Here is a 26094-nt window from a genome sequence, read left to right as displayed (position 1 = left end):
TTAGATCTCCCATTTTCCTGGCTCTTTTAACATTTTCAGCTCTTCCTCCCAAAAACGGGTTTTGATGCAAATATTTTTGTACTCTTTTGTACCATACTACCTAATAAAGGTCTTGGAGCAAAAAGATTCAGACCTTACATCTTTTATAATCATTTAGCTCTCTTTTCCAAAATAGTTAAAAAAGTCAAAACCATATACCAAGGGAGTATTTATCTGAAGAGTTAGTAAATCATTCCTTATTCTCTTTGCCCTACAGGTGTTTTTTTTTTTTCCTTTTTTCTTAAATTACTGTACAGTAAATTTGACTTGGGAGATATGGTTCTCTGGGTTTTAACACGTGTGATTTGTTACTAACACAATCACACAGCAGTTCCTTCACCCCCCAAAACTCCTTCATGCTGTTCTCGTGTAGTCACATCTTCCACCTGATGCCAGCCCCTGGCAACCACTGACGTGCTCTCCATCCCTTACAGTTTTGTCCTTTTGCAGATGTGGTGTAAATGGACTCATTCAGCATGTAAACTTTTTAGACTGGCTCATTTCATTTGGAGCAGTGCCTTTGAGAGTCATCAAGTTAGGTGTATCAGTAGTTCGTCCCATTTTATTGCTGAGGGCATTCCATTGTATGGACAGAGCACAGTTACTTATCTCTCTCTCACTGACTGACATCTGGGTTGTCTCCAGGAATAAAACCACTAGATATTCGTGTGCAGGTTTTTGTGTGACTATGAGTTTTCATTTCTCTAGAGTAAGATGTACTTTATAAGAAACCGCTAAACTGTCTTTCTCAGTGCCTCTGCTGTCTTGAATTCCTACCATTAAGTTTGAGCCATCCAGGTGATCCACATCCTTGCTAGCAATGGATAGCGTCAGTATTTTTAATTTTAGTCATCCTTATAGGTTGGGTAATGGTATCTTTTTGTGGTTTTAATTTGCATATATCTATTATATACAAACATGTTTTCATGTGTTTATTTGCCATCCCTATATCCTCTTTGAAGTGTCTGTTCAACTGTTGGGTTATTTTTTAACTATCAAATTTCCAGAGCTCTTATATATTTGGGATACAAGTCCTTTGTGAGATAGGTGATTCGCACATATTTTCTCCCAATCTATCTATAACTGTCTGTCTGTTCACGTAACAGTGTCTTCTGGAGCAAAACCTTGTTAGTGTTAATGAAGTGTCCAGTCTGTTCAGAGTTTTCTTTTATAGATCTTCCTTTTGATGTTATGACTAAGAATTCTTTGCGCCACCCTATGTGTTTTCTTCTAAAAGTCATAGTTTTAAATTTTATATTTATATCTACAATCCACTATGAGTTAATTTTTGTATAAGATATGAGGTTGAGGTTCTTTGTTTTGGCCTATGGCTGTCCAGTTGTTCCTTTACCATTTGTTGAAGATTATTCTTTTCCCATTGAATAGGTTTATATACCTTTGTCAAAAATCAAATAGTAATATTTACGTGGGCCTGTTTTTGGACTCTCCTGTTCCGTTGGTCTGTCTCTTCCTTTGCTGGTGCAACACTGTCATTACTGAAGCTTTATAGTGAGTCTTAAATTCAGGTGGTACAACTCCTCAAACTGTTCTTTCTTTTCAGAGTTGTTTTACTTTATTTCCTTTACCTTTCCATATAAATTTTAGAATCAGCTTGTCTATGGGTATAAAAAGTTCTGCTGGGATTTGATTGGAATTGTGTTCAGACATAGAGGTTAATTTGGGGAGAACTGACATCTTTACTGTTGAGTCTCTCAGTTCGTGAACACAGACTTCTTGAATGTCCAGTTTTCACAAGGGCTTTGCTAGTGCACCGAAGGTATTCACGGTCTTTCTTTACTACTGGTTTGTGGGCTGAATGGTGCCCTCTTCCTCCTCTTTAATTTTTAAAAATAAGACCAGATTTTCTTTGCTACTTCTGAGAAACTAATCTTCCTTCCAAGAACTTTAAACCCCTTCTTTGGCCACTGGTTTTTCAAAAGGTCTTGAATCGCAGTGGGTCCCCTCGGGTAAAACCTCAGTGGGGGTCTGCCTGCACCAATGTGATACAAACACTAGAAGCAACTTAGTCTTCTGTCCTAGGTGGTTCTGTTTGTGGTTTATTCAAATAAAGGAATTAAGTTGAAATGGGTTGTGTTTGACTTTGTTTTTAATAAGCACAACAAGAGCTTGCTTAAAATCTTTCTACAGCTTTGGCCTCCCTGCCACCTCCCAACTGCCTTGTCTTTTTAAAAATAGTTCTTAAGGAAAATCCAGGCATTTAAGAGAGGTTGCTGCTTTTGCCAAGGTATAAACCGACCTTCCAGGCCACAAGTCGTTTACGTAGTCCCTTTGTTCTGGGACGGGTCTAGGATTCCCCCTCCCTCCTGACTTGCAGTGGGCAGCTGGCACCCTCTTTTCCCTTCTCTGGTACAGCTCCTAAGGACTGTTGAGGTGGTGTCATGCTTGGGCAGTGTTTTGGTTGTACTTTTTGCACCATGATTTGCTTTGCTTGTGTGTGTGTGTGCTTTTTGCATGATTCGCTTTGCTTGTGTGTGTGTGTTTACTTTTGTTACAAAGGTAATACATATTCACTGAAACATTTGAACAACATGGACGCAAAGACAGACTATTCTTCAGATGTGAACATTGTTTACTTAATGCATTATGGACATCGTCTCAGGCCCATATACGTGCAGCTTCATTCATTCTGTATGGACAGCCTAGTAATTTATTCAGTGGCGGACATACTCCCTTGTTATAGTCTTACTTTATTTAAAACTACATGAATGTAGAGTAAATATGGTAGCTAATTGGTTTAATATTATTTTAAGAGAAATACAGGAGAAAATGGAACATCTATACATGATTCGGTTGCTTAATATGCACATTATTTACTGTGCAGAGCTCTCAGAAACTTGTGATTTGTGGAACTGATTGTCCCCACGTGAAATGGCCCATTTCTGTTAAATCTTTGTCTCCTTTTTGAAAACTTCATCGAGGTAGAATTCACCTCCCTTGCAGTTCACTGTTTCAGGTGTACCATTCAGTGGCTTCTAGTTTGTTCCCAGAGCTGCACAGCCACCACCCCAGTCTGTTTGGGAAGATTCTTATCGCACCAGAAAGAAGCCCCTACACCCCTCAGCCATCACCTCTCCAGTCTTCCCACTCTCTGCCCCCCAACTCCAGGCAACCACTGATCTGCATTCTGTCTCTGAAGATTGGCCTGTTCTGGACACTGAGTATAAATGGAGCCATATAACAGGTGGCCTTTGCTGTTAATAGGCATTTATGTTGTTTTTAATTTTCTCTGTAAAAAATTGTACTTTAGTGTAAGAAATTTGCTTGTGTATATTTTGGGGCATGCTAGTTTTCTTTGGAATGGATTCCTAGAAATCACATTTGGAGTGAAAGGATATTTGACTTTTAGTTTAAACAAGTTCTGCCTTTGGGTTAGCATGGTGGCCGAATCATACCAGTCTAAAACCGTGACATTCTATTCTTGACTATGTCAACCTGGCCTTTGTGGTCATCTTCACAATTGTTTCATCAAAATCTTTGCTTTGAGGCAGTACTACTTCGCCAATGGCTGGCGGGGGGATAAAATATCTCCTTTGGGGAGAAGAATTTGACCGTAAATTGCGTGCCAGCCAGCCATTTGACACCACACATTTTGTGAGACCCTCAGTGTCAATGGGCATTTCCAGCATTTTTCGCTGTGAATCTGGCAGGTGAAAAGTGGTATCATGTTATTTAGGGAAGTTGAGCATATTAGTTAGTCTTTTTTTATCTCTTGGGAATTTCTCCTTTGCTGTGGTTGGGTGTTTCTTCTTGATTTTTAGGAGCTCTATTCTAGGTATTAATCCTTCGGCTAACATTTTCTACCTTTGTCCCGTGGCCTCCGCGAAGCTCCGTCCCTGCCGTGCGTGCTGGGACTTCTTTCCTTTCCCACGGCGGACTGCGCTACGCAGCTTAGCAGATAATGCCGCCCCTTTTTCTTGTGGAACAGGACCAGATGTGTAAGAAAGCAGTAGAGACGAAGTTGTAAGCTTTGTAGTTGTGCAGGATTGCACGCCCCTCAGGGCCCCGCCAGCATTCACGCCAGTCGTCAGTCAGGGTTTGTGAAACAGATACGATTGGCAGTTACGATGATTCTCTAGGGAACAGATGGTTTTTACATAATCAAGCCAAACTTAAGGCCCTGAACAAATAGTTTTATTTAAAGAACACAAATTTATATGTGGCCTTTTGGGGGTTTTATTTTCATAGAACTAATTTAAATGGGGATTATTTTAGCATATAGAGCTAACCGTCAGATTTCAACACTGTGGGTCTACTTTGAACCTTCAGGCTCCACTACTTAGCAGCTGGTCCACTGACCTCAGGCCCTGCGGTGGCTCACCAAAGGCGGAGGACCAAAGAAGTCCTGGTTTGGTAGGACAGGACTGCCACCCAGAAGTGGGCTCCCAGCCAGCCTCCTGGGGGATACATATGGCCAAATCATGTAAAAATAGTAGAAGTAATAAATCAGAAGACTTTAGCGTTGTGGTATTAAGGTATGATTTCGTTAATATGACCAAAGGAATTCACAGAGCTAAGAGAGGCTGCCCTGTCAATCAGGCAGGCTGGGGCACCCACGGCCTCTGCACAACAGCAAGGGAGCATCTGCCTGTGATTTAGGACAGGCCTGACCAAATGGATGTATGGCGTTGGCAGCCAAGGTCAAACACGGGGACCATCTTCGTCTGGCTTCCTGGAGAGCCGTGCTTTGTGCTGTGCTTCCAAGGCCCTTGGTGGCTTCCTCCTCATTTGGCTGCTGCTGGTGGGAGCACATGCCCAGCCAGGGACATTTGGGAATGAAATTCAGCACCTTTCTCATGGCCTTCAGGGCCCTCCATGACCTTGACCCTGCTCACCTTCCGTCTGAACCTCATCTCCCACCTTCTCTTTTGCCCACTCCATCTGGAATGTTCTTCTCTAGGATCTCTGCCAAGCTGGCTCCTTTTCATTCGTGGTTTCGACCTGGATGTTGCCTCTTCCTTAATGCCTGATGGATGTGCCCAAGCCCTGTGGCTCTGTCACTACTCTGTTTTCCTCGCCACTGCAGTTGTTTCCTCCTGTCCTCCCACAAGAAAGCAAGCTCCAGGAGACCAGGGCACTTATCTGTCTGTCTCCTCCTCAGCTCCAGGGCCCCACCCAGCTCTGGGCACCCACAAGATGCTTGATAAGTAGGTTGACCAACTTCTGAGAGGAGAGTGTGAGCTCTGCCCAGTCCTGGCTGAGATGCTTGCCTTTCCCTCCCAAGTAACTCCTGTCTGGGAAGGACGTGTGTTAGAAGAAAGTAATTAGAAAGTCGTCTTCGTTGTTACTGTAATTGCAGGCAAATAGGGAATGCCCTAACCTTTTAGGCCTTGGTAATGGAATGATAATGGATTAGAAATGATCTTCTTGAAGTATAGTTCAAGTTTTCCACTTAGGACCACATTCAGAAATTGACTGCTTCTGAGAAGTTTCAGTTTCCTGGTCAAGCATGGAGGGAGTAAGGCCTGGAAACCGTTTGGGTGTTTCCTGGGGGCCCATAGGTAGTGTGGCCTTTGTGACTGGAAAGGTGAGCTTGTTGGCAAATGGGCCATGTTGCCGGTCGGCACCTCCTGCTCTCCACCCAGTGGCCGTACGGATGGTAAAGATGGGAGCCACTGAGTCCTGGAAGGAAGAAAGAAAAGACTGATTGTCAGACCCAGGGTGAGAGCAGAGAGAGTTAGACCCACATCTCACTGCTCACCATGTTTGCATCCTCTGAGGACTTCACCCCCAGGTTACCTCTGGGTTCTGTCCCGGGTCTGGCTGTGTTCCCTGGTCCCATCTAGCATTGCCTTAGAAGACGGGACCGGAGTTGCCTCCACAGCTACCGACTTTTTTCACAGAATTGTATTTTCTCTGAGTGTCAGGAAGTCAGTTCCCAGCTCTCAGGAGGTTCGGTTTCTTAGGCAGTGTGGCAGCTCACAGCCTGGGAGTCCCTGATTCTGTGGGTGCCTTCAGAGCCCCGTCCACTCCCCAGAGCAGGGGGTTGGGTCGTGACTGCCCCACCTCCATCGGGTTGCTCTGTCCCTGCTGTGTCCCGCAGGCCAGCACCGCCCTGGCCTCTGGACGCCCCCCCTTTATAAATGGCCCGCGTGCCGCGTCCTACTTCTCAGTCGCGCTTGCACCTTCTCTCTCAGTCGGCGTGTCAGCTGTCTTTTTGCTCCTCTGGGTGAGCTTGGAGCTCGCTTCCATACATTGAGGATTTTTTCTGGGCCAGAACATCAAGAAATTGATTGTATTTGAAGTCTTTCTTCAAAGTAAATGTAATGGAGCTCTGCGTAGGAGCTGAAAGAGTCCTCTGAACAGCATGTGAACTTTGTGCAGGAGGCGGGTCATGTGACTTAGCTGTTCCGAGCCATTTGGTAGTGTTCTGGTTCTCAGATGCCTTGTTGATAAGTGCCATTGGGAAGAGCATGGCTAACTACTTGGGGGGACCAGATCTGTTTGAGAAAGACCTGGTTACAAAATGGATAGTAGGGCAGCAGTCATAGTACAGAGTTGTTGGCTGCGTCATCAGTCAAGTGGCCAACACCCCCCCACCCGCCCTCCCCAAAATGGAAACAGTCATCTGTAGGGGAATGGTGGAGTAAATCATGACATCATGTTATGGTGCTGCTCACAATTAAATCCATGTACATGTTTATATATATATGTACGTATACCGAATTGGGATAGCTGTAATTTATCCATATAGCGTGAATAGTGTACCATTTTTTTGTTGCTGAGAAAAAGTAAATGCAGATTGTGCTTATGTGTCTATCTGTGAACATCGAGAAAGCCTGGAAGGTGACACATCAGTGGCCTCCTTCGCAGGCTAGGAACGGGCAAGGTCATTATTTCCCCCTATGCATCTCTGCACCCTCCTTGCCTTGCTACTGTGAGCATTTCATTCTTTAAAATCCAAAAGTAAAAATAAATATGAAACCAGAACCTATACAAAAATGTGCATAGCAACTTTATTCGTATTATCCCCAAACTGGTCAGAAGCGTGGCCTGTGTCTGTCATGGAGCCCTCAACAATATAAGTCTTGAGGAAGTTACGCTGAGTGTCAAAGGGGTTCTGGGAGGTGACATACCTATGTCGTTTTCTGTAATATCGTTGAAATGACAAATTATGGATGTGGAGAAGATGAGTCATTGCCAGGGGTGATGAAGGGGCACACACAGGGGAGTTGGGTGTGGCTGTGAACAGGCACCCCGAGGGTCCTCATGTTGAGACTGTTTGGTATCGGGACTGGTGGACGCAACACCCTACATATCATAAGTGAGTGCAAGTAAGTAGGAATATCCTGGTTGTGATACACTGTGCTATAATTTCGCAAAATTGTGCTATTGGGGGGAAATTGGGTAAAGGGAAAGGGACCTCTTATTTCCGTAATAATTGTGAATCTGCAGTTATCACAAAATACGTTCAGTAGAAAAATGAGACTGGGGTGATGTTTGAGAAATGGTGCAGTACAGGTTATGTCGAGAGTAGGCGTTTTAAAAAATATGATGTTAAAGAACCTCTCACAGCATCTTGCTTCTGTGTTCAGGACTTTTTAATCTTTATTTCCTTCTGACTAGTACCTCTGGGTTCATTGGCCACTCCATCTAACTTGTACTATGTCTGAGCAGTGAGCATTCCTCCTTGAAGAAAGGGACCACATGGGCAGGTAGTATCTCAGAGAGGAATTGTGTAGAGAAAGTGAGAAGAGCAGGGACTCCATAGCCCTACAGACTTGGGGTCCTCCTGTGGCAGTGACCTCACAGCCCAGCTGGGGTCTGGTGACAGAATCTAAGTCCAAGGGTCTATCTGGAAACAGGAAAACATCCCACTCTGCGTCACCTTGGGCTTGTGGTCACTATCTGAAACCCAGTAGGCAGCCAGTCAATGGGAGCTACTGGAAGCAAACTGAAGTGGGCCGGCACTGACACAAGCGCCCCGCCCCCGTGACCCCCCCACCCCCTTGAGGCACTCTGCTGTGAGCGCCTTTCCCCAACATCTGTGAGAAGCAGATTCCAGATCTCAGTTCTCAGGCTGCCTTTCTTCTTCGTTTTTTTTGATTGCATGAGAATTTCACACATGCTTATGTGGATGCTTCGTGTTGAAAGTTGTGTATAAATTTAATATCAGTTTTATTCCTTGCTTCTTAGGTTCGAGGGTTTTCTGTTGTCTTTTTAAAAATATACTTTAAATTCTGGATTTATTTTAGATTTACAGGAAAGTTGCAAAGCTAGTGCCGCGTGTTCCCAAGTACCCCTCATCCCGTGTCCCACCATAGCAACAGCTAAGGAACTAGGAACCACACTTTATTTTTATTTATTTTTTTCCTTCCCATTAGCATCCTCTTTCTGTTTCTGGGCCACTTGGCCTTTTGAGGGTGATTATTTAAATTGATGAAGTTGCTTGACTGTGTTTTTGGTCTTAATTTTGTGGGGGAGCTTTTAAAAAAAGAATGTTGAGGTGTAGAGCTCTCAGAGATTCTATGCAGTCACTCTGATGTGGACCAGAGAACCCCACCTCCCCTGGCCCCAGCACATTCTACTACAGAGCCATGCAGACATGGCGGGGAACCACAGGCTTGGACAAGAAGGTGACTCAGGAGTTCAGATTGGGGTCCTTATGCTGCTGATGGGTTTCTAGAACCAATGCTGATATTTCTGAACTGTCCTGAAATATATTTGGGGTTGCCAATTAAGAAATGAATATGCAGGAAGATACCAGTGTTCTAGTTTACCTGGATAACCTCTATTTTATGTAGTATTCTTTAAAATGGGTTCAGTGCCAGGAGAGAGAAGATGAGAGGAGGAGGACCAAGCCGAAGCCGGTGAGGGGAGGTGACTTGGAATTCAAAGTGACCTGGTAGAGGTGGGATTAAGATGCGCTGTCAGAGGCTCTGCTTGACTGATCGAGGGACTAAGAGTTGGTACTTCCATGTATTGTGATTTTGCTCACGGGAGCGTATCACTAGTTGGAAAAATCAAGGAGGAATCTGGGGGGCTGAGTAGAGAGTGAATCTGAGGCATGGCTGGATCTTTGTGGCCCAGGGTCTTTGCGGTCCTGAAACTATCTTAGTTGGAAGATAGTTAGTGAGGTTTCATTGTGGTGTTTGGTCTCTCCCACCCAGTGTTTTTGTGAGAAGTTTGAGAAGTCTTTGTGAAGTGACAGAAAATGTCAAAGCCAACAAAGTGGAATAATGTTCTTCATCTGTTAGCTCATCCGAGAGTGAGATTCAGGTGCTGCATTAGCGCAGCATCATTTCCATAGCAATTGGCAAGTGTTCTCTGGGTTAGTAGTTCCGTTATGACATCACAAATGGAAGGCAGTGGGAAGAAAAGCTGAATATAAGCATAGGCCTCCTCAGTAAAGGAGGAGAATAGAGGCTTTGTAACTAGCCAGGGTAGCCTTTCGTATGTTTCTAAAGTCATTCTTTAAGAAAGGTATTTTGTACCTTTTTACACATAAATTAAAACGATGCCTCTGATACTTGTCACAAGGTTTATTGTGAAAAGGCTTACCAATCACAAGTAATGGAAACAGTTGTCTATCGTTTTTCTGGGTGTCGTATATATCATGGATTGATAATCGCCTTATTTCTCCTGCAGACATTTGGCCTATCTGGGACATTTCATCTGTTTGAGACATTACATGTTGTCATTGGTGCCAGACATGTCTCCAGTCTTATTTGAGATTGTCGTGTGTCAGAAAATTAGTGTTGTCATACATATTGGCCAAATGAGAGTTGACACATCTGGGAAAATTCCAGCTATGCAGGACATAAAATTCAGGAGCTGGGATCACTTTATAGTTACAAATACATATCCACGCCAATCTTTCACTTCTTTGATGATGAAGGAGGTTGTCTTATCATTTAGGACGTTTCTGGAAGCCTAGTACAGGATTTTTTGTAGCTATCAGGTGCTTTTATCATTTAATTCTGGTCCAGGGATTTACTGTGTCTTAATTAAATTTTTAATTCTCTTGTTGAACTAACTCACTTATGAAGAAGCATTTTAAAACCGGGTATTCAGCCCCTTAGGAGCTAGACTTGAGTTGCCAGCTTTTTACAAAGGCCCCATGGCAGTTGTTTGAGATCTTCCTGGGGCCAGAGTCCTCATGTACATGGTGGACCAACCAGGGACTTAGTGCCATTTCACAGCCCCTGGCCTTGAGCACCATCTCCATGCTTATGAATGGTGGAAGAGCAGATTGGTCAGCCCATCAGAAAGGGGTATTGCTCAGGAGAACCCCATTCAGCTGTGAAACTCTGCCTGCCTTGCCTTCTGGGGCCAACTGCAGAGAATCCTGTCTTCATTAACACTGGAACAGGATCCCTCATTTTACAAAATATTAGGCTTTCTTCATTCACCACATTGAACTCACTCCTACTGCTGAAAAACTGGTCCAGTTTATTCATTTCTCCACCCTGCACAGTAAGTAAAGTGTTGCGGATGGTGATCCATAGATCTCTTGATCTTGATTTTTATTATTACTGTAACTTCTGGTGAAAAGTGCTCTACCTCAAATCACCAAAACAAACCCTTAAAGATACTTTATTTCATCTGTAATCTTAATTCATTTGGATTTCAGAATCTTCAGAATCACAGATCACGCAAGTTGTGACTTGCCACAGTTTAGACTGCTTACATTTACATAACATCCTAGTTTTAGGAGCAATACTCTGTTTTGTATACAGAGAATTGCTTATTTGTTATTTTTGCATTTGCGCATTATAAGCCATATTTTAAAGCTATTGCAGTGGGACAGATTTGGACTGAGGAGCTAAAGTAAAAGTATCAGGCGTGCATCAAGCAAATTACTTGAAGATTTCTAGTGCATTCATGTGATGAGTGTGTGTCTATAGTGAAGAATACTCGTCTGCTTCTATAGAACTTCTTAATAGTTTCTGTGTACCCTCTCCGTGTTTGTTTTTCATGTAAAGGGAAATGGGAATTTATATATTCTTATTCCAGTATACTCTTAAATCTTTTAGAGCAAAGGTTGCACTTATTGCTTGGTATCTTATTTATTTATTTTTTTATAACATAACTTCGAGAACTTTCCATGTAGGTACATTAAGAACCTTTTTTAAAAACGGCTGTATAATAATATTCTGTTGGTGGACTGTGCCTTTTTTTCAGAGCCCTTCATAGGGCTCTTTCCTCATAAAATATTTTTATGGCGGTTTGATGTGCTTAATTTAGGAGGATAAATGTGGATGAAAGACATTTCAGCCAATGTACCTGATTTTTCATTTTGCTTTTTAAGCACGTGTTTTAGAGTTTGAGCTAATTAAGTAACAGTAAAAGAATTTCTCCTTTCCCCACTTCTCTCCTCCAATTTTTCTGTCAGGGTCTGGTGGTCAAGGGATCAGTTAAAAAATGTATATGTATATATATATTTTTAATAGCTTTTAGCAAAATTGTTGATCAAGTATGTATATTGATATTTAATAAAACGTCTTAAAGAGTATCAAGATTAGAAGTGGTCTGTCTAAATGTGGGCGGCAGTACCTATTCTTGGCTTCCAAGGTTTTCTCACGTGTGTGTGAGATGCTTAAGAAGGATAAAATGTGGTTTATATTCTGGAATTATTCGAGAGATGTAATCTGACAGTGGTTTGGGGTTTCTGAGAGAATCCACAGGGGGAGAGGGGTGCTGTCCGTGGTGCTGAACCTGAATGAGTGCTGGTCTGAACGCTGGAAGGGCTCTGAGATAACCGAGGCCAGGGACACACCTATGTAGCTGTTTTTACACCACATCTCCGTTTGTAGCTGAGACTCAATTTCTGTCCGAGTGGCCGATGCCCCAGAGAAAGCCGAGTGCACAGGCAACAGGCTAGCATTAGTGCAGTCAGCTGTTATGATATGTGGAAGGACAGGATTTAAATGTGAAGTATGGCCCTTTTGGCCAGTAGAGGCTATTTAAATCCTAAGTCTTGTCATAGCCTTTTTTTTTCCCCCCCTTTTAAATCATGGACATTAGTATAAGAAGATTGTTTTTTAAATTAACGAGTGAAAATAGTGATGAGAATGTTACAGTTGGAGTTCACACCTTATATTTGCTAGTCATTGCTTAAAAGTTTTAAATCCATGCTTCTGACTACATGTAAATGTTTCAAGCAAGATTTCAGCCAGCATTTAGAATGACAAAACGATTTTATTAGTTTCTCAATCCTTCGTGGATTCTTTGTACATAACAGCTCTCCTAGGGCTCTCTTTTCCACATTCCCTGCACCCCCTAAAACACCAGTTCTGGATTTTGCATGGATTTATACTTCAGTTATACAATAATTGTCTAGTGATACTTTGAGAATGATAATTTGATGTTCTAAGTCACTGACATGTATCTGCAGTAAAAAGATCTGATGTACACTGTTTTATATATATTAAGTGAACCCTCAACAATATTTTCTCTAGGATTGATTGAGGTTTGATGAGTAGGAAACCTATTTCAAAATAAATACCATTGCAGACGAAGCAGATTATTGTGTGGTATACTCAGTGTTCTAAGTCCCATTTAGCATTTTGGAAGCAGCCCAAGTTCATATTTAGTAAATATACTAGAGAAATCCCTTTTGGGTTAGAGTGCATTTATTACGGAGCAATTGGAACTTACTTGTGACCGGAAATCGTCAAAAGTACCAGTATATTTTTGTGTATTTAATCTAAGCCATGACGGTAAAAACCATGGAATTTCTTTGTTTCCTTTAAAGCTGGAGATACAGATGACCCACCAAGAATTACTCAAAACCCTGTTATCAACGGGAATGTAGCCATGAGCGATGGGCATAACAACACAGAGGAAGATATGGAGGATGGTAAGTACCTGTGGCTTACTTGCACTGGGCAAAAACTGTCAGAAACACAAATATGTTATGCATATTTCTTCCTTGAGTACTTCTGAGTTTCTTAAGTAGCTAGTTTTTAGGAAGTTGTAACTGAAGAAAATTTAGAAGCCTCTTTTAGTGTTGAATTTCAAGGTTGCCTACAAATGTCAAGGTAAGTTGATTTTCCCCAGCCTAGGCGAGAAGGTTTAAATACAGAAGTTTATAGTAGACGGGTGTTTACTCAGGCCTGAAAATTTCCAGCCAAATGTTAGTATTCAGTAGAACAAGTACATATTACTCTCCTTTCCTTCTGGTTTGAAGCAAGATACTTCTAGATGTTGGAACTTGACTATCCTTTGCATTCTTATTGTAGTGTGTATATCAATTGTCTGTAGCTGATAATCCCGCCCCACTCCTGTTAGGAAATCAGAACCAAGTTTTGGGCTTCATTCTCCCACATTAACTTTTGGTCTATATCTTCTATGCAAAAAGTATTTGCATATGTACATGGCATGGACATTTTGTGCCTAGGAAACCGCTTTCTTTCGAGGCAATTTCTTCTTTATAATTTATCAGACTGTGTGACCTGTGTACATTTGCAAGGTCAAAAATCATGAGCAGATAGCAGCCAGTAATCACTTTATGCAGCCCCTGGAATCTTGCAGTATAATATGAAACCATGTTCTGTCAAAAGCATGTCCATCAATCCTCATGAGGGTTGTGTCCTTCCCAGGGGTGTAACGGGGCAGTTGAAAGAAACCTCATCAGCCACGGGCTGCACCACCAGAAGGACTGCTGTTCAGACCTCCTGCCAAAAGTTCAGCCTCCATGAGAAACTGCAGCCGTAGTTGAGAGTTCTCTCACAGTGCGGTTTACCCCCTGGCAGCTGGCTGAGGCAATATCTGAGGAAGGTAAAGAGGCGTGGTCTAAACCCCGCTGCTTTGTTACCTGTGGAGTGCGCTTTCCACTGTAGACCCAGGGCAATGGTGTGGGTGCGGTCTCTTTGGTTACTGGGCTCTTGGTTTTATTTCAGACACCGGAGATGCCAAAAGCGATTCAGGGAGCACAGTGGGAAGGCACGGCCAGGTCTGTGAGTCAGGGACCGATTTCCTGCTGCTTGTGGAGCAGTAGCTGGCCACCCAGTCACAGCCCTCCCAGTCTAGTTTCCACAGAGCAATTTCATACTAGTATTTCCATTCATGTTTTTAGCGGGGAGGGCTTGGGAGAAGGCACAGCTGTAGATAAAAGGACAGGGTGTCTCACCCTCCGCACTGTTTGTTGCCTTTTTGGGTGAGTCATTCTTTGTTGTAGGGGGCTGTCCTGTGCATTATAGGATGCCAGTGTCGTCATCCCATGCTAACCCCAAGTCGTGACAACCAAAAATGTCTCTAGATACTACCAGATATTTCTTGGGGGCCTGAATTGCCTCATTTGTGAACCCCCGTTAGGAGGGCATAATGTATGTAAAATCTCCTCCCTCTCAATGCAGTTTTACTGAATTATTAGTAGTAAATAATGGTGCCGAACTATAGAACCTAAAAGTGGAAACGTTCACTGCCATTGTGAATTACCAAATGGAAAAAGCATATTCTAGGAGAAAGTAGAGTGAGGTCTTCAGTAGTAGCTCCTTCCTGGTTTGGATTTTAGGTGCCCTTTGAGAGGTGCCAGGGGTAAGAGAGTGAAAAGATCCTCTCTCTTTGATGACAAAGGGGGCTGGAGGGAGATGGTTCCAGTTCTAGGAGTGGAAGCATTGCTTTAGGGCAGCATTTTCTGTCGTGATTTGTTTTCAAAACCCTCTTCTGCGGGATGTGTGTGTTGTGAATTTAGGAAGTCTGAGGAGTACGAGGTTAAATGTTTTGTCTATTACAGTACTTCTAGCTGTCAGTATCTGAATGTCTTTCTTCAAGGCTTTTTGTTAATGATTCCCCAAGACTCTGAACTTTAGAACCCCTTTTTCCTGAATCTCTTTTTAACATCTTAATCTGGAAAACACTGGATTTCAGTGAACAGTGCCTTGAGTGCGCAGAGGGCTTAGTAAGGTAGATTTCTTACACAGAAGTTAAATATCTAACAGCAGATTAGAAAAATGTTTAGTGAAGTGGAGTACATTTACAAATTCTCTTAACATAGAATTATGGGCAAGTATCAGAATCATTTTCTAGTTGTATCATCTTACTCTACTTCGATTTTACTTTCTTAACTCAGTTTTTCCTGAGATGACCACAAGAAGTTTTAGAACAAGCAGTCTCTGCCAACCTAGATGGATCTAGGTAAACGTCAGTGGTGCCCATGAAACAGAAGTAATTTCTTGGAAATTAACTAGGCCTTGCAAAGACTTGAATTAGAATGAATGATTGGTGTTTGATTAAAATTACTGCAAGAGCACCATTTGGGAAAACTTCAGGCTAACCTTTCTGATTATAAACCAGAAGTATGCTTTTTCATTCAACTGAAACACAGGCTGGTACATCGTTCTCTGCCCTGGGAAGAGAAGATCGTTTTAAGACTGGACACGTGGTAGCTGACCATGTGAGACCTGCCGCTGCTCTCGGGGCAGGGTGGGAAGGTAGCAGGTTATCAAGTTTTCTGACAGACTGTGTGATGACAGCAGTTAACACAAGCTTATCGTCCTGTCATTTACAATAAAAAGATGCATGGAGTAATGAAATAGATGCTGTGGCATAGGGTAGGTTAGAGTCTTTATTTGGATGAAATACTAATACTGCAAGTATAATCCTAGGTATACCGCTTTCTAAACCATTTTTAATTTTGAAGTAATTATAGACACAGAGGAAGTTGTAAAAATAATACATAGGACCCCTGAGTACTTTTCACCCATATTTTTGGGCAAAGATTTGTTCCACATAGGGGCATATCAGATGCTTTATCTGCCAAAGATGGGTTTCAAGTTGCCCCTCCTCCCCTCCTTTTTTGGTATTTAATATAATTAATCTTTTGATATTTAATATAATTAACCAATTAGTGTACAGAATTTCCAGCCGTAGGGTGAGATTCTGTTCACATGCAGTCTCATGTTAAACTTCCTGATTAGTGTGTTTGGATGATACGTCTGTTCTGAGGATGTACCTTGAATGTGAGGCAGACTCTCACATCGATGCATAAATCCACGAGTGTGAACGGAGCGCCGTGAGCCGCGATGGTGCCAGGCTCGGGGCGCCCAGCCTCTCTGCCTCTGATGGGCCTGCCATCTCTGGACTCAGTGCCACGCTGACTCTGCCGACGTTTGGTCCTATTTAATATTTCACGGTTAATTCGGGAATTGGACAAAAGTGTGGAGTAGAAGAACAGGAAAGCATTTATAAGATGTATCAGTTTTCGTCTATATAAAAATCTAAGCCTACAAAGAGTTAAGTTGTCTGTGAAAACAAAATAAAAATAGGGGTGTTAGGAGAGAGGTGGTAGCTGCAGCTTTGGATTCTCTAGGCCCCAAGGACTGAATGTCCAGCGGTGATTTCTCCTTTGCTTTTTTTCAGTTCTTGGGGTTACTGTAAAGCAGGCCGGTTTTATTGGGGTCTGTGTTTTGTGGAGTGTTAAGCCAAATGCTGGAATGGCATCCTCCAAATCAGGCAGGGTCACTGCTTAGTGTTCACGAATCTCGGGTGTCGAAACGTCCTCTGGTTACTTTGTAAAATACCTTGGATAAGACACTTTGGATAAGACAAGCTATTTAGTGACAGGGAGCCCCAGTTTCCTCATCTGTAAGGCAGAAATTGAGTAATGGCTGCTTGCGGGATTTAAATGCTGCTCAGATGTGATCTGTGTGTCTGTGGAAAAGTGGTCCGCTTTTCTCCTAAGCCATTCTAGACACCATTCTCTCAGCAAGTTTCTTGCCTTTTCAGTGGACTTTTATTATCTCTCAAAGGGATTAGAGTTGCCTGCCACTGAAAGAGACTCAAATGCAGACGAATGCACCTCTCAGATGTGACTCCCCCTGCTCAGCTCTCTCCTTCCAGAGGGGACTCTGTGGACCGCTGAGCAGGGTTACATGTAGGAAAACAAATGAGGGATGAAGCAAGAGTCTTTAAAAGAAGGTGAAAACGCTGTCACACATCTATTTGGTTTTTACTTCTTTGGTAAAGAATTACCCTCTCATGAGGACTGATGGACATGTTTTCTTAAGAACAAATTCAATTAGTCACCAGTTAAGCAGTTTATGCACACTGAGAAGTCTGCGTCCCAAGCACTCTGCTGTCGCAGTGAAGCTTGGAGACTGATGGGGGAAGGGAGTGTGCCCCTAACATGTTCTTCCCCCAGGCCTTCTGTCTTGTTTGGTGCTTCGGGAGCCTGGGGCACAGGGGTGTCAAAGTAGCACCTGATTCTAAACCGGAAAAAGCTCTCTAGGCTCCTGTTCTGTAGACCAACTGTGTCTCCTCAAAGTGGGGCCCTTGGTCCCCTGGCGCGGCTGTGAGCTGTCCCCGGCCTGCAACAAGACAGGCGCAGAAAGTGAGAGAAAGCATCTAGAAACGTGTGCCTTGCCGCGGCAGTTTTAATGATGTTCTATAAAAGTGCTGGCCATGACATATTGGCGGGTGGCCTTGGGAGGGCCGCTCCTTCATGAGAGGAGTCTGAGAAGCATCAACATGGACACTGCTGGGTTTGTCACAGCTAATCGGCAGCCTGTGTCACTTGTAAATGAATAGCCACCATCAGGAAAAGGTGGAATTGTACAGTGTGACTTTGGTTGAAGGTCTACTGAGAGACAGTGTTTCAGCACTGCGCAGTATCAGAGGACAGCATAATGCCTTAAATTGGCCTTCAGATGCCAGTTTCGTTTTTTTTTTTTTTTTTTTTTTTTTTAAGTTACTCCACCTAGAGAGTCCAGGCTGGTGTTTCACAAAAATTCTGAACTAATGAAGTTAACGTTTATTTTTAGGCTAACTTCTTAGCAGTCTTTTTGTTTCTAAACAGTGCTGCGCTTCCTTGGGAATGGCCGTTCCCACTGCCCCGAAGGCCCTGTGTGCCAGCCCAGCACCCCCTCGCCCTCTGCCACCGTGAGCCCTGTCCCCGCACCAAGGCTTACTCGGGGATTAAGATAGAGTAGAATAGATGCTCTTATCACACTGAAGTTCTGAATCTAGGGAAGGCAGGTGTGTGTTACCCTCTGAGTTAGGATTTCACGCACACAAACTGTCATCTCGCTGTTTTGGGTTATTAACAGACTGGAAAGGATACTGTCACTTCCTGGAGAGCTAGGCCTTAGCAGTTAGGTGGCGGTTGTGTGGACTAGCTTTATCCCGCTGGTAGATGTTTTCAGGACTGTTTGTTTCACTGTGCTCGGGCTCTGGTTGACATTGTGTTTTCTTGCAGACACGAGTTGGCGCTCCGAGGCAACCTTTCAGTTCACTGTCGAGCGCTTCAGCAGACTGAGTGAGTCGGTCCTTAGCCCTCCGTGTTTTGTGCGAAATCTGCCATGGAAGATTATGGTGATGCCACGCTTTTATCCAGACAGACCACACCAAAAAAGCGTAGGATTCTTTCTCCAGTGCAATGCTGAATCTGATTCCACGTAAGACAGTTTAAATGATGCAATTACAAATCCACAGATGGTTGTAATACATTACTGGAAGCCAAATTTGATCGGCCTAATTCTTTTTGAATTTTGAACTTTTAAAAAAAATATTTCCTTGATACCTGTATATAGCCCTTTGATTTCAAATTAAATACATTTCCCTCTTTAAAACTCACTGGTAGGTGTTATAACCAAACTAGAGAAACTGTATTTTTCTTATAAGTAACTAACTAAACTTCACGTGTTAGAATCTACCAGCCCAGGGGACTGGCTGGCTGCTGGATTACCAGCCATAATTCCTGTACCCTGGTAACTGCCTGAGGTGAAAATTGTAGTTAAGGAAAATTCTCAGGCCGACCTCCTCCTCATGGTGTGTTAATCAGCTCCTGTGGGTTATTCAGAAAATTCACAATAAAACATTCTTCCAGGCTTTTACAACTTGGGCTGTTTGGCTTATTTTATTTTAGGTGGGGGGAAAGGTACAATATAAAAAGTCTTAAAATTGAGAAAAGTCTTAGTGGTCCCTCTATTAAGATGAAACTAAAGATTAAAAAAAAAAAAATTAGAGGTCATGGTTTCTGCCTGTTGATTCGATCCTAAAGGTTTGGCTCTTCCCTTTAATTAAAATCTGTCACCATTCATGGTTTATCAGACACTGGTCGAAGACATTGTTTGAAGGAATTCTGGGTCTCTTTGTCCCCAAGTTGCTTCCTTTGGACCATGGCTGTCTAGTGTCCCCGCCACCTCCAGGCTGTGGCCCTTTGGTGCCCTCAGAGAAGGTTGTTCCCCATAGGGCACTGGCTCTAGATGGTCTGTCAGAGCTCCAGGGAATACAGTGTGGTTCATTTTTCTTGAATATTTTAAGTGCCAAGCCCATTTTATGGTGCACCCAGGGCCTCTGGATATAGGTTAAAATTTTTCTTCCTGTGTTCACATGATGACCTGATCCGATGAGTACATGGGCTAGATTCTAGTCTAACGGACAACTTTAGCCTGAACAGTAGTTTAGGAAAACAGTGAGCCCTCCACATCCAGCCTGAAGAACCCTGATGAGTGGAAGTGCCGAGGGGAATGGCACTGCTCCTCCGGGCGTTTGGTTTCAGCTGTGACATCCCTTTATAAGCTCTGCTTTCCCTGGAAGCTCTTTGGCGGACTGCTGAAGTCGTGTACCTTCCTGGTTTTTGAGCACGGATCCAGAGGCCCTTTGTGGACTGTCCCAGATGTGACTGCATCTGTGGTCATTTCTCTTGTGGTTGTGGTCGGCACCCATGCTCAGAGTTTCTCAGGGAATCCCCACTGCCCCCATGCAGCCCACCCGAAGGCTGGCGAAACGGTACTTTTGGGAACTTGGGAGCCACAGAAGCTATAGGGTGCGGGAGTGGTGCTTAGAAGTGACACATTGAATAGTAGTAGAACCTAGAATTTTAAGTCTGTTCATCTAAAAAAATAACATCATCACTTTTTCTCTATTATTTTCAAAGAATGTCCGTATTAGATACTAGAACTATTATCTGACCAAAAAGCTATAGTCTCTTATAGAATCTAAAACATGTATTTTAGAGATAGCAATAAAACACTTGAGTTAAACTTTTTAAAAGTTAAAAAATAAAATAATGATTTTAATCACTACATGGAGGCATTTCCAAACCCTTTTAGTGTCTTTTTCCACTAAAGGTAGCTATGTTCCCTCACCCCTTAAAAAATAAATTTAAAACATGGGAATTTTTGTTGCTTTGTTTTTAAAAATGTGTAAACATCAGTGAAATATGTCAACTAAGGCTTAGATTATTTTCTTTAAACAGGTCGTGGTCTTGTCATGCACAAGCAGTGCTGAAGATAATAAATTACAGAGATGACGAGAAGTCATTCAGTCGTCGTATTAGTCACTTGTTCTTCCATAAAGAAAATGATTGGGGATTTTCCAATTTTATGGCCTGGAGTGTAAGTAACAGTGGATTTAGACTGAGTAATCTGAGCATCATTCTGTGTCGCCCTAAGTCTTTTATTCTTCGGATCCTTCGGATCCTTCGGATCAGAATATTTGTTTTAGAAGTTGATCAAGTATTTATGAAAATATGTTTTCTCCAGTTTCCCAGCTGAGATTTTTAGCAGCTAATAGGACTCAAATCTCAACTTTTTGTCAAACATCATAAGGTGGTCAGTAGCTTTCCTGATAGGCTAAATTTTCTTTAAAAGAAATAATACCTATTGGGGCCCTTCCCGAGTCAGGCATAGTGATGGGTGGTTTCATGGGACTTCATTAATTCTCAAGTTCGTTCATTCTGGCTGCCTTTTGCAGAGGTAGAAACTAGTGGAACAGTCCTAACGCCCTGCTCAGTTCTCTAGCATGAGTTCTCTGGGACCTGGGACCTCCTGAGCCTAGCTGATGAGCAGACGCTGGTTCCTCCATTTCTGTGGTGTGGTGCCATGCCCCAGTGCCTCCGGCATGCCCCCTAGAGGAAACAGGATTGTGTTACAGGAACACTGCTTAAAGCAACCAAAACACTGCGAAACCAGAAGGCACAATCTGAGTGCTTAAAAAAGTAGTATTTTAATCTATTAAGTACTAGGGTAATTGTCTCTTTGGAATGAAGTGAGCATTCGTGTGTTCTTACGCAAGTTGGATATTCTTATTTTTTATAGGAAGTGACGGATCCTGAGAAAGGATTTATAGATGATGACAAAGTGACTTTCGAAGTCTTTGTACAAGCGGATGCTCCCCATGGAGTTGCGTAAGTTTTTCTTAAGTGGGGTGCTGTTAAGAAATGTTTTTTTGTGCTGTAGTGAGAGCATTTGCATATCAACAGATGCATATATTCCACAGATAAGCACCTTCTGTGTGCTCGCCCCTCGGCGCACACACAGAACACACAGACGTGTGTACCAGCCTCACATCCACTGCTTTGTTTAGCAGATTTGTTGAGCAGTTTCTGTATGCCGGGCCCTGCTATGCAGTAGGAACATGATTATGGTCAGTGAGACAGCGTTGGGTGTCTGTCTCATTGACAGAACGTACAGGCTGGTTGGGTAAAGGAGTGAGACCAGTACGTACATGGCTACAGCCGGAGCGGCTCTGTTTCTTTTGTGAAGGAGGGCAGGGTTGTGAAGTTCTGGGGTGGCTCAGTGTGTGCTGACGGCAGAACCACTGAGGGGGTGAAGTAGTGAGTGGGGTACACCAGAGCTTAGAGGAAGGCCTGCGAGCAGATGCTCCATCACTGGTTTGGAGAGGTCTGTGTGCAAGAGGAAGTTTCGGCCTTAAAGGATGTATTGGTTATTGGCTGGTGAGGAAGGACGGTGGAATCGGGGGTAGGGAGAACGACAGGGACAGTGGCACAAGCAGGAGAGTGTGGGCTGGGGCAGCACCTCGGGAAACTGTGAAGAGTGGAGCCGAAGGCTGGGGTGGTAAGCTGGCGTCGGGTTATAGAAGACCAGCAAGCTTTCTAAGGCCCAGGGCTGAAACAGACACGTTCTGTCTAGGAAGCTCAGCGGCGGCCTCTCGCCCACGGTGTTTTGTTTCCATGTGGCCCTGCTGTCAGGCAAGGGAGCAGTGGGCTGGCCACGAAGGACCTCTTGCTTAGTCCGGGTCCTGGCTGGTGTGTCGGGAATGGGGTGTGCCACTAGGAATTTTTTTAAAAAGCAAAATTTGTTAGTTTTTATGTTAATTGGGCTGTACAGGAGGAATCAGGCTTTTCTTGAGTAAACTTTTCAAAGCATACACTTGAGTTGTATTCACATATCAAAGTGGGGGCGCGAAAACAAGGTATTTCACATTAAATATTTTGTGCTTTTTTTTTTTTATTTCCTTCATTTTTAAAACCTTCCCCTATGTCTCTTGACTAAACAAGTAGGTTGAGTTTTTCAGCCTTACCAATCAAAACATTGCTTGGTTCAGTCTCACTTGTTGAAACCTATTCAACCATTATCACCTAAATCTTTATGATAGTTTTAAAAATAATCATCAGTGATTTAGGTTTCTTAGATTTTCTTGTCAAGTTTGAAATTTTCACACACGTGAGCATTTTTAACCAGGGCCATTGGGCACACGTGAGTGTGTTTGCAAGGCCGTGGACTGACTGACTCCCGGAATCAGTATTGTGGACCTTGACCTCACAATAATGTCCCCTGTGTGATTGGTCATGCTGGCGGCAGTCCTGCTTGTTCGTGTCTTTGCATTGTATGCAGAGGGAGACGGGAATGGAGTGGGGAGGACTGTTCTGCTTTGAAGTGGCATTCTCTTTAGCCTCCTGTTATTACTTGGTGTGGGGGGGTGGTCAGTGGGGCCTGTCAACTCTGAGAAAGTCCACCTTTTCTCCTAACCAACCTCCACACGACTCGAGGACTAAGAGGCCCTTAGGGGTTTAGAAGTCTGCACCAAATTTGCCAGTGCACGTTTGTCTTCCTGTGTGTGTGGCTGCAGGAAAGGGGGATTTCATCTGCTTCCGTTTCTTGCTGACTACATGTGACCTAATGTGTACGTAATAGGACTCCACCAGGAGTCAATTCATATAAACATAGCTACTTTAATCGAATGTGCGAGTGCTGATCGTGGTGGCTGATGGCCGTCTGCTGTCAGCAGTGTGTAAGCTGCTTCTCGAGTGCTGGAGTGGAGTTTGCACAGGCCCGTGCACTGGGGCGGATAGAATCGGTGACCACTGAAGGGACCCGTGTGCTGAGAACCCATGGCCTTCATGTCCTGTGGGCCTGGCCGTGAGTTATGAACTCAGAGGGGCGCTTGGCTTTCATGCCTGTGTCCAGATGGTGGGAAGTAGTGAAAAGTCGGCCACCGCTGCTGACATCTAGTCGAGTCGCCCCTGCACATTGTAGAAGCAAGGAGGCATCCTATGCGTTTTTCCCTCAACCTCAAACTGATCTTGTAGGTGGGATTCAAAGAAGCACACGGGCTATGTCGGTTTAAAGAATCAGGGAGCGACTTGTTACATGAACAGCCTGCTGCAGACTTTATTTTTCACAAATCAACTACGAAAGGTAAATGGATGGTCTTTCTCTCCCTCAATCTTCCACCTGCCCTTTTCTCTCAAGTGTTAGGGAACAAGCAAAGTCCTCTGCCAGACTTTGCTTTGTCTCCTTCCTGGACCTCCGTGCTTTCTCCAGGGCCCCTGTTTTATGCCTGTGCATTTCTTTATTCCTCAGTGTTCAGACACTTTAAAACTAACTGGGGTCATCAAACGTTCACTACAGCGAATATCCTAACTCTGAGCTAGAAACGGTAAAGGTTTGTTTTAAATTTGAAAGCCATTAGTAACATTTGAAAAGTTTTGTCAAAATTGATGAGTTGGAAAACTATTGGCTACAAAGTCTAATTTTCACTTATTATAGATAAAACTTATTTTCATAGCAAAAAAAAAAAAAAAGACGAGACCTTGCTGGAATCTAATGGAGGAGAGTCATGTGTATTTTAGGAACGTCGTCTGAGCCAGCACAGTTAGTGCCGACTCCTGGTGGTGGGGCCTCTGGCTGCCTCCCTCTCTCCTGTCCCATTCGCACTGGTCCTAGACGGCGTCAATGCCGCGAGGGCGTTATGTCCCGTTATGTCCCGGGGGAGCTGGATGTGGATAGCTTCAGGAGCCTTTTAAGTTTCAGCAAAGCTGTCGTTCACAAGTAGTGTTAAGTTCGAAAATGTTGCTTCAAGAAGGATAAAAGTGGTGTGTGTTCTCTCTGGATGGTGAGCTATGGGTAGTTTTTAAAATGCTTTTTTGCCTTCTTGTATCTTCTAGATTGTTTCAAAAGACTTTCATGATTTAAAAAAAACTTTCTGAACTATTTGGGGAATAATTAAAAGTCTCGACCATTGAGATACCTGAAATGATACTTTCACATCAAATTCCATTTTTATTTCTGAATCAATTCTTTTAGGCTGTGTACATGATGCCAACGGAGGGCGATGATTCATCCAAAAGCGTCCCTTTAGCATTACAGAGAGTGTTCTACGAACTACAGCACAGTGATAAGCCCGTAGGAACAAAAAAGCTAACGAAGTCCTTCGGGTATGTATGGGAAGTCCGCCCTCCCGTTCTGCTTTCGCTGAAGGATGAATGAGCGGCTGGAAGGAGCACGATCAGCGTAGTACAGGCATTTGCTTTTGACAGAGAGTTTTTATCGTTGAATTGTGTTCGACCTCTTTGGCAATAGCAGCTTGATTTTAGAATTCCTTGAGAAATAATTCACCACTTAAAGCTTTACCTGTCAAGAAAGGGATGTAAATAGTATTTAAACGTGCGTACACTTACTGCAAACACAACCTCCCCTTGCAGTAAGTCGTTTAGAATAAGATGAAGTTGTGAACATTTGGATGTCGTGATAAAGTTCTATTTATCTTTGAATTATAACCCCCAAAATCTGGTCAGAAATGCATTTAAGAATGATGGCCCATTATACCATTTAGTCTTTTTAACGTAAGTAAAGTGCTTGTTCATTTATTTGAAATTTGGAAGTTTCGATGTAAATGTTCATTTTATCTCTCTCCCAAGGTGGGAAACTTTAGATAGCTTCATGCAACACGACGTTCAAGAGCTATGTCGAGTGGTAAGTTTTAAGCCATAATTGTATACTGCTGACATCTGATATTCTGAAGCACTGCCAGAAGTCGTTACCAAGTAAAGCCTCAGGCCTACTTCACGTCACTGTAATTCAGATATGCCCATCTTTGCTCAGGACCAAAACTAGGCTAGAAGAAATAAGCAGCATCTCTATAGTTTTAAGAGCCAGAAAGAATGAAAAAAATTGTTATTTGAGAGGGAAGTGTGAGGGGAGACTTGAATTGCAGGGGTAGTAGGTAGTATACGTTTAAGGTGTTAAATTGGCACCTCTGCTTGAGTTACTAATCGAAGACACAACAGGTTGGCTCGAGGAGCCGTCCTGATTACCCTGCTTCACTTTAGAGACCTAACTCCTGTTAGGGTCTGCAGCATCCAGGCCCCTCCTTGTTCAGAAGTCCCCAGTGAAGCGGACCTCCGTGTGGGTGGTTCTCCCCAAAGCAGCCGTAGCCACTAGCAAGCAGATCCCCATCCTCCAGTTCTGATGAAAGATGTGCACACACACATACACACACAACATGAAATGGCTGTTCAAGGTGATTGGCTGGGCAAGGTGTGTTTTCTTTTTTGCAGCAGTAGCTGGATTGAATCCAGTTCATTAAATATCCATGGACAAACCAGTCAATCCTGTTGACAGGCTCAACCTCATTAATCTCTTGGTGTGGACCAATACGAGTTAAGTTTAGTGCTCAATTTACATGCTTTTCCACAGAGGTAAAACGAATATAAAACATGCTTCTAAAGGCACTCCAGATTACTAATTCATTCCAAAGGCTGTGTAGAGGGTTAATCTCAACTGTTGCATGTAGATATTTTTGTAAATAGCCGACCAAGGAAGAAGAATTTTGTATGTTTTTGATAATTGCATGCCAAAGGTCATAATATTCATAGTCTAGAATTTCTTTGACTGTTGAAATTCCCTAGTCAAGTTGCAAATTACTGTATGTTAATTAAGCATAACATTTTCTTAAAGCTAGAACTTTCTCTTCCAGTTGCTCGATAATGTGGAAAATAAGATGAAAGGCACGTGTGTAGAAGGCACCATACCTAAATTATTCAGAGGCAAAATGGTGGTATGTGATTACCAGTTTTAAAGAACAATTTTAGAAGATTTTAAAATGTGAACATTTTGCCAATTGATA

At 43.1% G+C, this 26094-nt stretch overlaps 1 protein-coding gene across 2 annotated transcripts in view; it reads left to right on the top strand.

Annotated features, from left to right (window-relative positions):
* USP7 (ubiquitin specific peptidase 7) overlaps positions 1-26094 on the top strand; it is a 60761-nt gene that overhangs the window by 15190 nt on the left and 19477 nt on the right. The window contains exons 1-9 of one of the 2 annotated variants that reach the window (XM_039885313.1): positions 12755-12859; positions 13602-13779; positions 18197-18395; positions 20201-20339; positions 21042-21130; positions 23276-23384; positions 24273-24403; positions 24887-24941; positions 25945-26025. In XM_039885313.1, coding sequence (XP_039741247.1) covers positions 18310-18395; positions 20201-20339; positions 21042-21130; positions 23276-23384; positions 24273-24403; positions 24887-24941; positions 25945-26025 — 690 coding nt within the window. In that variant the 5' untranslated portion in view covers positions 12755-12859; positions 13602-13779; positions 18197-18309. Of the gene's footprint in view, positions 1-12754; positions 12860-13601; positions 13780-18196; positions 18396-20200; positions 20340-21041; positions 21131-23275; positions 23385-24272; positions 24404-24886; positions 24942-25944; positions 26026-26094 lie in introns of those variants that run through there. The other variant, XM_039885312.1, reaches the window with a different exon arrangement.

This window comes from Pteropus medius, unplaced genomic scaffold (assembly GCF_902729225.1).
Source record: "Pteropus medius unplaced genomic scaffold, Ma_sr-lr_union100, whole genome shotgun sequence".
Taxonomy (NCBI): Eukaryota; Metazoa; Chordata; class Mammalia; order Chiroptera; family Pteropodidae; genus Pteropus; species Pteropus medius.
This window is presented reverse-complemented; position numbering and strand designations above follow the sequence as displayed.